At 41.8% G+C, this 11,900-nt stretch overlaps 1 protein-coding gene across 1 annotated transcript; it reads right to left on the reverse strand.

Moving 5' to 3' along the window:
• Nucleotides 1-1,242: 1,242 nt before the first annotated feature.
• On the reverse strand, nucleotides 1,243-2,266 carry LOC137960557 (uncharacterized). The gene has a single exon (XM_068808211.1). It carries the CDS (start codon nucleotides 1,897-1,899, stop codon nucleotides 1,435-1,437), a length of 465 nt encoding a protein of 154 aa, XP_068664312.1. The 5' UTR covers nucleotides 1,900-2,266; the 3' UTR covers nucleotides 1,243-1,434.
• Between the last annotated feature and the right edge of the window lie 9,634 nt (nucleotides 2,267-11,900).

Here is an 11,900-nt window from a genome sequence, read left to right on the forward strand (position 1 = left end):
TTTCTTTTATCGCCAAATTCCATCATTTTGTGAGAGAAAATTTATTTTGGGGGTTCCAAACAGGCTCTAAGTTTCTATTTTTTTTCTTTTCTCTCCAAATTTCATCATTTTGTAAGAGAAAATTTATTAATTAAGAAAGAAAGTGATTTTCTCGCTTATTTTCTTTTCTCTCAATGATTCTTTGTTGCCAAACAATAGAAAATACTTTTTTTCTCCCATTTTTCTTTTTTGGTGTGTTCCAAATTGGTCCCTAGGTTGTGTTTGGAACATAGAAAGTCGACAGAAAAGAAAAGGAAGTGAAGAGAAATAGAAAGAGAAAAGAAGTTTACTTTCTCTTGTTTGTATGCCCATGGAAAATGAGAGAGAAAACATAAAAAAAATATAGTTTTTTTTTGTTTGGATGTAGAAAAAGAAAAAGAAAAGAAAATTAGTAAATTTTAATTTTTTTATGATAACAATTTTATATCAAGTTTCTATTTCTTTTTTTTTTCTCTCGAAATTTTATCATTTTGTGAGAGAAAATATATTAACTATTTCGCTTATTTTCTTTTCTCTTAATGATTCACTGTTACCAAACAACAGAAAATACCTTTCTCTACCCTTTTTTTCCAATGGTTTGCAAACAGGCCCTTAGGGAATGTGAGTTGCATTGTCTCCGATTAAAGAATGTAGATTGTTTCCGGCCTCCCGGCGTCCGTTGTCCGGCGTCTCTCTAGTGGGAGCCAGTAGATGGACGCATCTTCAACTGACAGCAGGACAGGGGTAATCACGTGGGTGGGGAACAGAAGGCATCAACAGTAACAAGGCCAAGAAACAATGATAGAGAGCGAATTCGCAACCACGTCGTTGTTCTCCCCTGCAGAAGCAATCTCCTTCTGGAGATGCAGAGAAAAGATTGAAAGACTAAATAACTAAAAACGGATGAACAGAGAAGAGGTTCTCTCCCATGCTTCTGCTTTGGAAAAGTGACTGCAACTTTGCACCCAAGACAATTAGGTCAAAATGGTTTTTTTATATTTTGTTGAATACGCAAAAATGGCAGGCAGATTTAAAATCCTGTGAGCTTTTTCTGCCATAAAAAGGATTCAAGAGAAGCAAATATGAAGAGTCTCTAAAGAAAAGAGCACTTGGAAATGCACCAGAACTATAAGAAGCTCATTCTAGCCAGGCTTGCTGCAATTGATAGAGGACAAAGAAGACGAGATAGCAAAAAACAATTGCATAAATCTTAAATTCATTCGATCAAGTCCTTTTTACACTAATCGATCCTCAAAACTCCTAATCCTATCAAAGAAGAAGAGTATGAGATCTGGACCAAAATTCTTGAAGAAAATCTAAACTCCTACTACTAACTTTCCACAATTGAAGTTAAGACTTCATAATCTCAGTCTCTTTTCTTTGCATTCTTTACTGCGTCGTCGTACCTTGTACCTCCTAACCAGCCAAAGTCGGCATGCAGCTCTCAGACCGCGAGAGAGACGGCCGCGAAACCCCTCCATTGTCTCTCTGAGGGCTATTGGGGATCGTTCTCAACGCTCTCGGAGAATCCAAAGAACGCCTGAGTATATGTCTCATAGCCATAATCAGATGCTCTTTAGAGTTTTTGGGAGTGGAAAATCGAAACTTTTTGCAAAAGTTAATGTGGCGATTGAGAGCCTCTTCCATCCCGATCAACCGTTCCGATCGATAAATCTCATCTTTCACAGCTTCCGAACAAAGGCCGCAGATCCAGCGACCGTGGAACCGTTCTCTAATCCTGGTAATATAATCCGGCGTACATTCTTCAGTCAATCCGCAGCACTCACACTTCGCGAACTCCACCTCAATCGGATTCACCATCTTTACCGCGTTCGATTCCGAACCAGACTTGACCGACTCGTTAACCACCGTTCCGGACATGATGAAAAGCAGATAACAAGACAAAAGATCTAATCAATCTGAGGATAATGGACGGAGAGCTTATCTCTCTTTCTCCCAATGGATCGTCGTATCTTCTCCCTGCACAGTTTTCTTCGCAAAGAAAAAACTTCGAGAGATTGTAGACATTCCAGTAGCGAAATGGCTGGGAGGAATGAGACGGAAGAACCCAATAAATAATGGAAGCTTCAAGAAGTTAAAGGCCTTGAGAATCCTAAACCCGCACTATCTGTGCTTCTGTTAGGATTCGTCAGCCTTCGAGTCGGGGTGTGCGAAGGATATACGGAGAGAGAAGGCAGGAGGCGAAAGGCGACTGAGCGATTTTGCTTCATTTTGTAACGTAGCAAAGGCCACCTGTGATTGGCGGTTTCCGGCGCCGAGTCGTTTGACACGTCAGCAAACGGCCTGGGTGTGTTGACCCTGCCAGCTGTCCCACGATAGTTGTTTACTTGGCGACGACTACGACGACGGCGGCATCTGTGTCCAACCGACGGTGACCATACGTCTCCAAGGACGAAGAATCCCGTCACGACTCGCGACTCGCGAGTCACGACTCGACGCGGTTGATCAGCCTTAACTTCCGAAATTACGGGACCGTTTATGTCGGCTCCGGCAGTATTTAAAGGGCAATTTAACCGATCTGGTAACTTGATAAACCAAAAAGGACTGCGTATCAATCACGCAACTCCGTAATATCCGCCGGAGCTAATCGTCCGTTACTCATCATCCATTTGAAACCGTATAGCATCGTGAGTGGTGGGACCTTGTGGCCCCGACTTGAATAACTACTTTAGAGGGAATATAATATAAAAATAATTCTTAAAGACTATGATTTTTTTCCATTACAAGTTGAAGTTATAAATTTCTGCATTACTCTCACAACAAGAAATCTCATAGAGTTAGAAATAATATGGTGGAGTCTAAGAGGAGTCTTATGGGAAAGAGGTCCCACATAAGAGCATCAGTTTAAAGGTGTTTTAGTCATGTTAGTCTTCTATTTATGTTTAGTTGTCCAGATGTTCTAGAGTTTTTCTTTAAGTATTTGATTCTAGTTGTTTCCTTTATTATAAATAGAGGCTCATTATACTCAGTTATGATCAAGTTATATTTATCTCTACAAATCTAACACTTCCAAAAGTTTAAATTATGTAATTAGTTATGGCAATCACCTTGTTCATTTGCCTATGATCATGTGACTAGTAGACTCTTGAGTTTGGCAGACATGCATTGGAATAGTAATTTATCTTATGTCCAAATCACATAAACCAAACCTTTGATACATGGACAAATTTTTTGGGGAATTGTTGGCATGATTTAATATATTTTAGGTACATTCCTTGAATTTGAAAAGACTTGATCTTTATTTTGAAATGGTTGTTTGGCTATTTTTAATGCAAAAACTTAAGGTTGGTTCTCCAACTTGAAATGAGAGCTCGAAAAGAGTTTTCCTCTTGTAGCTATTACATATTAAAGGAAGAATTGATATATTGGAGAAAGTAATCTCATTAGACCCCTCCTTATAGATGTGAAGTGTTCGATGCTATAGGATGGACTTAGGATCAAGCTCAGAGGTCAGTACATAAAATTTGTAAGGTTTAGAGTCTCAAGTAACTAAGTTGGTTAATGGCCACCTAGTGTATCTACGAGCCCATAGTGTGAGAAAGGTGTGTTTCCTCACACAAACAGAGCTTAGTATAAGAAAATAGGTTTATTGAAATGCTTGGTAAAGACAAAATAGGTTTAGACACTCCTTAGCCTGACACTGTTGGTTAAAGCTGATAGCTCTACTATCTCAATGATCCAAAAGATGCTCATATGCATGAAATACACGTATATCTTTGATAGCCATACTTTGTACTTGTTGCACCTGTGATATGATACATATTTAAGGTCTTGAGAATATTATCACACTTAACATGAAACTTATAATTTTGGTGCTCACTCTTGAATTGAGACCTAGTGAGACAGAGGATGAAGCCATGGTGTGGCCAGACACCAAGGCCGAAGATTGTGCAAGTCCAGTGCACAACAATAGCAGCGACGGCCAAAGCCAAGTGCAATGGCACAGCCCAGAGGGGTGCACACATATGGCTGGCCCGACATCAACTACAACAGAAGAAGACACACTTGACCTTGCCAAACGGATGGCCAAGCAACAAGGTCCGCAACAACCCCAGCAGCCAGCTCTGACACAAGGCAGCATGCCAACAGACACGAGGAGGCTGGTCAAAATAGGGTTGCAACCAGCAGGCACGTTGGCGGATTGAAATGGGGTTGCGCACGACCAAGACTCCAGGCAAATCGAAATGGGGTTGCACGCGACTAGGACTCCAGGTGGATCAAAATGGGATTGCGCACGACCAAGACTCCAAGCGCATCCGTAGGTGCAAGCGCGACCAGGACTCTAGGCGCATCCTGAGGCTCGTAAAATGGAGTTTCAAAGGCTCCCACGGGACCAGGACTCCAAGCGTTCACTTGACCAAGGCGCCTCTGACACCAGAATTCAAATTTTTAGGATCTGGCGGATTTCTGGGCATTTTTAGAGATTTTCAAAGGCCAGGGGAAGGCTATAAATAGAGGGGTCTCTCCCATTGTAAAGAGGTCAAAATTCTTAGCATTTTTTGCTCTTCAAGTATATAGAGAGAGTTTTTAGCCTTTGGCCTTCAAGAGTGTTTGGCCACCCTTTGTAACATTATCTTCTCAATACAAAGTTGGTTTTTCTCTTCTATATCTTTGGTCTTTCCATTGTCCTTTTTGGCTTACAACCTCTAGTGTGGAGTATTGGTTGGAGGATCCGAGGCTCAAGGAGGTTGACTAGTTCTTGGGAAGGACTAGGCCACACGGGGTAGATATTCCACTTGGCTAGACGGACATAGCCTAAATCTAACCACGTGACAACTGGTATCAGAGCGTACGTTGCAAGCAAGGGCTTCCACAAGTGGAGAAGATGCTTCAAGAGGCAAAGAACAAGTAAGTGATGTTAACTTTTGTTTTTCAACTTTTGAGCATCGTTTGGATAGTGTCGAAAACTTTTGTATGAACTGGGAGGAGTTCGTTCAAAGGACGATTGAGGAGCATCAACCAACTCTGAATTAGCTAAGAGGATTTGAGGAGGACGTCTATTCAGCCATGGCCGTCATGAGGGTGCAGATGGAACAATTGGAGAAGGACATCAAAGACCTCTTTGGAGAACTGCGTGCAAGACTCTACTTGTGTGAACAAGCCTTGGCAAATGGAGGGGTTGTTCACACACAAGCAAAGATAAAGGTGCCTGAGCCAAAGTCTTTCAACGAAAAGAGAGACGTGAAGGTCATAGATAATTTTCTATGGCAAGTGGAGCAATACTTCTATGCTAGCAAGCTCACCACCGAGCAAGTTAAGGTTAGTACTACTGCCATGTTCTTATCTGATGATGTTATTCTCTGGTGGAGAAGACGCATGAGAGATGAGTAAGAGGGAGAGGACCCCGTCCACACTTGGGAATATTTCAAGAGGGAGCTGCGGAGGCAGTTCTTTCATGAAGATGTCGAGTACTAAGCAAGGAAGGAACTTTGTGCATTGACGCAAAAAAGGCACTATTAGAGAGTATGTACAATCCTTCACTTCCCTTATGCTTTATATCTCCAACATGACAGATGAGGATTGTCTTTTTTCCTTTCTTGTTGGCTTACGTCCATGGGCTGAGCAAGAATTGAGAAGACGGGAGGTAAAGACACTAGTTTCAGTTTTATCTACGACTGAAAAGTTAACCGAATATAAGAGAAGAAATGATTCGGCTAACAAAGTGTCTAAGGAAAATAACAATGGTAAAACAAATTTTAAGAAGAAGGAGAAAGGGGAGAAGAAGCCATGGGTAAAGGACACCTAGGCTAGGCTGGAAGAAAAGAAGAGAGGGGACAAACAGAGGAAGAAGGTCTATTGTTTCATATACGAGGGAGAGCACTATGCGAGGGATTGTCCTAAAAAGAGACTCCTCAATGCTGCTCAAACTGAGATGGACAATGGAGGAATTGAGCTTACGATGGGCTCTCTAACTCTTCTCAATATTGTTGTCTGTTCCAAGGAGGAGAAGGCTGCTCCACTTCCGGTAAGACCCTTAAGAGAACTTCTTTTTATCTCTCTAACACTTGCTGGACATACTGTTAAAGCAATGGTGGACACTGGCGCCACCCACAACTTTCTTTCGGACAAGGAGGCTAAGCGTGTAAGGATACGAGGAGAGAAAGATGGGAGCAAAATGAAAGTTGTAAATTCTGTTGCTCGTGAAGTTCAAGGCATTGCCAGGAATGTCCCGGTGGTGATAGGCAAGTGGGTAGGATTTCAAAATTTTACTATTGTTGGCATGGATGATTTCAAGGTGATTTTGGGAATGGAGTTTTTCACAGTTTGTAAAGTTTTTGTAATGCCACATGTTGGGGTAGTGGGGGTTATGGACGAGCAAAATCCTTGTACGGTTTCTGAAGTTGAGAACAAATATGTAACAAAAAAAGACTTAATGCTATTAGCCCTCCAACTTAAAAAAGGTCTTAAGCAGGGTTGTTCAACTTACATTACTTCTATTTGTGCTATGGAGCAGGATGAGGCCATGCCTACCCCTAAGGAGATACAAACCGTTTTGCATGAGTATAGAGATGTCATGCCTGAACAACTCCCAGCGAGATTACCACCTAGGAGATAGGTGAACCATCACATAGAGCTTGAGCCCGGAGCAAGAGAGTAAGCACAAGCATCATGCCGAATAATGCCCAATGAGCTGGACGAATTGCGATGACAACTCAACGAGCTGCTGGACACTGGGTTCATAAAGCTAAGCAAAACACCTTATGGGTCCCCTATACTGTTTTAGACTAAGAAGGATGGAAGTATGAAACTGTGCATCGATTATAGGGCGCTCAACAAGGTAATCATAAAGAACAAGTACCTTATTCCCCTTATTACTGATCTCTTTGATCAATTGAAAGAGGCTCGAGTTTTTTCCAAACTGGATTTGCAAAGTGGTTATTACCAAGTTCGGATTGCTGAAGGAGACGAGGGGAAGGCTACTTGTGTAACGAGATATGGGGCTTACGAGTTCATGGTTATGCCTTTTGGCCTAACCAACTCACATGCAACATTTTGCACTCTCATGAACGAGGTATTTTCCGAATACTTGGACAAGTTTATCATTGTTTATTTGGATGATATTGTGGTGTACAACAAGAGTATGGACGGGCACAAAGAACATCTTTGAAAGGTGTTCAAGAAATTGAGACACAATCAGTTGTATGTCAAGGAAGAGAAGTGCTCATTTGGGTTGCAAGAGGTGTCATTTCTTGGACATTGGATAGGGGAGGACAGATATAGATGGACAACAAGATTGTGGAGGTTGTGCGTGACTGGTCAATCCCTACCAAGGTACGTGAGCTTAGGATTTTTCTTGGTCTTGCTAATTATTATAGGAGGTTTATCAAGGGCTTCTCAGCTATAGCAGCCCCCTTGACCGACCTCCTCAAGAAGGACTAAAAGTGGCAGTGGACAGACTCATGCCAAAGAGCATTCCAACGGCTAAAGGATACCATGATGGTTGAACCAGTGCTGCACCTTGCTTATTTCAGCAAACCATTTGAGGTACATACAGATGCCTCAAACTATGCCATTGGGGGTGTGCTATAACAGGACGGACACCCAGTCGCTTATGAGAGTAGGAAGTTCAATGAAATTGAGCAACGGTATATTGTACAAGAAAGAGAAATAACGGCGATAGTGCATTGTTTACGTCTTTGGAGGCACTATCTTTTAGACTCCAAATTTATTGTAAGAACTGATAACGTCGCTTCTAGCTACTTTCTTACGCAGAAAAAGCTTAGTCCAAAGCAGGCCTGATGGCAAGATTTCTTGGCCGAGTTTGACTTTGAGATGATGTACAAGGCGGGGAAAGCCAATGTGTTGTCGACGCACTGAGCAGGAAGCTGGACGCACCTACCTCTTACAAGGAAGAGACCAGCCAGAGTTTGGCGCACATGGCATAGCAAGCACCAACATCATGCACGCATGCGGCAGAGGAGAAGACACATGCGACTGAATCCCCGCATACCGCCGCAATCAGCACTTGCTTCACGCGCACCACGTGCGGTGCGGTAGCAGCTGAACATGAAGAGGCGCACGACGTGAGCGTAGGCGCATGAGATATGCGATTTGCACAAGGCAAGCGCGCGCATCGAAGACCATCTTGGCACAGACACAGAAAATAGGAGCTTGCGATTACAAGCTTTAGCAACAATTACACAAGTTGGTACGGCGTTGCTAGACAAAATTCGCATTGGACTTCGCCAAAACCCCAAGCTTACAACATTATACAAGTTGGTGCCTTGGGCGAGACGAGAAAATTCTGGCTTGACGAAGGATTGCTCAAGACCAAAGGTAATCGATTTTATGTGCCTAAGTACGATAATCTACGGCATAACCTCGTGAGGGAATGCTATGATACCTTGTGGGCAAGACATCTAAGTCAAAGAAGGACGTTGGCATTGCTGTCTGGCCAGTATTATTGGCTAGACATGGAGAATGATGTGGAGGAATTTGTGCGCACGTGTCTTATCTGTCAACAAGATAAGATTGAACAACGCAAGCCTAGGGGTTTGCTACAGCCTTTACCTATTCTAAAGCGGTCGTGGGAGTTTGTTTCAATGGACTTCATCTCTGGATTTCGTATGAAAGATGGGTTGGCATCTATCATGGTGGTGGTAGATAAATTTACGAAGTATGGTACATTCGTAGTGGTGCCAAGTGATTGTACAGCAGATGGAGCAGCTAGAGCATTCATGGCACATGTGCATTGGGGTTTGCCCACAACGATCATCAGTGATCACGACCCCAAATTCACAGGAAAATTTTAGACCGAGTTATTCAAACTATTGGGAACATCTCTAAGTTTTTCCACTAGTTTTCATCCTCAAAGTGACTGCCAAACTAAGCGGGTAAATGCTTTGTTAGAACAGTACTTACGCCATTTTGTTGCAGCAAATTAGAAAAACTGGCCAAACTTGTTAGACGTGGCTCAGTTTTCATACAATTTGCAGAAATTAGAATTAACCAGGCACAGTCCTTTCAAGTTGGCGACATGACGACAGCCTTTGGCTCCCATGGGTCTCTTTCCAGACACTTCACGAAAAAGTCCAACAGCTCATCAATTGGTGAAGAGGTGGAAAGAGAAAACGGAGCAGGCACGGGTCTTATTGCATAAGGCAACTAAAAAGATGAAGAAACATGCTGATTTGAAGAGGAGGGCGTCTTCTTTCAATATTGGTGACCAGGTCCTTCTCAAACTCAGACCTGAACAATTTTGTCACTTAAGAAGCAAGAACAAATGTCTTTTGAAGAAATATGAAGGACTCTTTCCTATCATTGAACGTGTGGGCAACCTCGCTACAAATTGCAATTGCCGAAAAGGTTTAAGTTCCACAGTGTTTCTTATGTATCAAACCTTAAACCTTATTTTGAAGACCCAAACCTGGATAGAATAGTTGACCCAAGAGCTCCCATAGATATATTTACTACCTTTGATAATAGGGTAGAGCATATTATTGCAGACCAAGAGGAACGCCAAAGGGGCAAGCCCCAGAGGACACAATACTTGGTCAAGTGGCAGGGTCAACCGAAAAGTGAGGTAACATGGCAAGACGCTGCCGAGTAATGGCAGTTCGAAAAGGAGGTAGCCGACTATCACCAGGGGTTGCAGACGAGGGCGTCTGCCTTATGGCGGTGGGAGTATGAGACAGAGGATGAAGCCATGGTGTGGCCAGACACCAAGGCTGAAGACTGTGCAAGTTCAGTGCACAACAATAGCAGCAACGACCAAAGCCAAGTGCAATGGCACGACCCAGAGGGGCGCACCCATATGGCTGGCCCGACATCAGTTGCAGCGGAAAAAGACACACTTGAGCTTGCCAAACGGATGGCCAAGCAACAAGGCGCGCAACAACCCCAACAACTGGCCCAGATACAAGGCAGCACACCGACAGACACGAGGAGGCCGGTCAAAATGGGGTTGCAGCCAGTAGGCACGCTGGTGGATCAAAATGGGGTTGTGCACGACTAGGACTTCAAGTGCATCCGCAAGTGTGCGAAGCGCCCTGGCGCATCCTGAGGCTCACGAAATGGGGTTTCAAAGGCGCCCGTACGACTAAGACTCCAGGCACCTGCGCGACCAGGGCGCCTCTGATGCCAGAATTCGAATTTTTAGGATCTGGCGGATTTCTGGGAGTTTTTAGAGATTTCTAAAGGTCAGGGGGGAGGCTATAAAAAGAGGGGCCTCTCCCATTGTAAAGAGGTCAAAAAATCCTTAGCATTCTTTGCTCTTAAAGTGTATAGAGAGAGTTTTTAGCCTTTGGCCTTCAAGAGTGTTTGGCCACCCTTTGTAACATTGTCTTCTCAATACAAAGTTCTTCTTTATCTTAGGTCTTTCTGTTGTCCTTTTTGGCTTGCAACCTCTAGTGTGGAGTATTGGTTGGAGGATCCGAGGCTCAAGGAGGCTGACTAGTTCTTAGGAAGGACTCGGTCACACGGGGTAGATATTCCACTTGGCTAGATGGACTTAGCCTAAATCTAACCACGTGACACCTATGCACAAGTAACCTCTTCACCCTATAAGAAAATTAGACAACGAAATCAAATGAAACTTATAATTTTGGTGCAATACTTATACTTCCAAATAAGAAGGTACTCAACAAATTAATAGATTAATGAGATTGACCAGTTTTGACATTAAAAAAGGATAAAATAAATTAGAAGAGTAGATTTCTATCATGTCTTTTGAATTTTTTTAAAACAAATGAAGAACATTACGAAAAACCAAAAAGTTTACCAAAATTGGCCAAAAAATAGAAAGTTATGGAGTAAAGGATACATAAGGGCAATAAAAGGAGTTAAATAGGAGAATCTACTTAGCCTAAGAGTCAATGATAACAAGTTAGTAAAATAAAATAAAAAACTCCAATAGCAAAAATTGTGAGAAATAGGGCCTTCCTCCCCCTTGTTTCTCTTTTGAAACAACCTCAAACCCTAATTTAGTGTTTCGTGTGGGAGACGAATTAATTTTTCTAGAAATTTCCTTTTTTTTAAATCTAGAATTTTAAAGGAATTTTCATTCATACAAACATAAATTTATGGCATACAAACGGAGAAAAAAGAGAAACTTTGGTATGCATAGTTGCTATATGAACATGTAACAAAATATAGATAGAGAAGAGAGGACTATGATATTCATACTTGTAAATTGATGAAGCATACAATTGAAAAAAAAAAAAATTAGAGCTTAGAATTTATGTACTTAAAGGAAAACCAATCATAATTCAAATGCATAGACTTATCTTGAAGAAAAAACTTAAAATTATTATTTCCACAAACAACATGCGTCCAACCTGACCTTTGATGTCGATAACTCTTTCTAGAGAGATCAGATTGAGAAACAATTTGTTGGGTACGAAAATAGATTCACAAACATTTTTTGAGATATAATTCTATATATAAAATCTCATTCTTGATGGTACAAAACGTTTCAAAAAATAAAGTTTTATGTTGTGGTTCGAATCCTTTATGTTGCTTAGCCTTTGCTATTTTAGATTTATTGATTTCTCTTTACAGAAAACTCCAATGACAATTATTTCTATGTTGGAAACTAAATCAAAAAATCTTTCCAAAAATATGTAATTTGACATCTGTGTACTCATGCATTTTGAGCATATATGGTAAAAACAAATCGACTTAAGTGGATTTAGTCTTGCTTATTGATGTAATCTCTTTATGATTCGACTGAGAAGGTTAAATGCTTTTGGTTTAGAGCCTAGGGTTCACTCTCTCTCTCTCTCTCTCTCTCATCCTCCAAATAATTAACGAGAGCTTTCCAAGTGTTTCCAAGCTCGGAAGGAGCGCATCTAGCACTGGGCGCACGATAGTTCGTGTACAAATCTGTTTTGCTAGCTTGACTGGAGCCCCAAACACGGTCA

This window comes from Aristolochia californica, unplaced genomic scaffold (assembly GCF_029961685.1).
Source record: "Aristolochia californica isolate CCGP_79_NKW_82.1479 unplaced genomic scaffold, dmAriCali1.0.hap1 SCAF_3, whole genome shotgun sequence".
Lineage (NCBI taxonomy): Eukaryota > Viridiplantae > Streptophyta > Magnoliopsida > Piperales > Aristolochiaceae > Aristolochia > Aristolochia californica.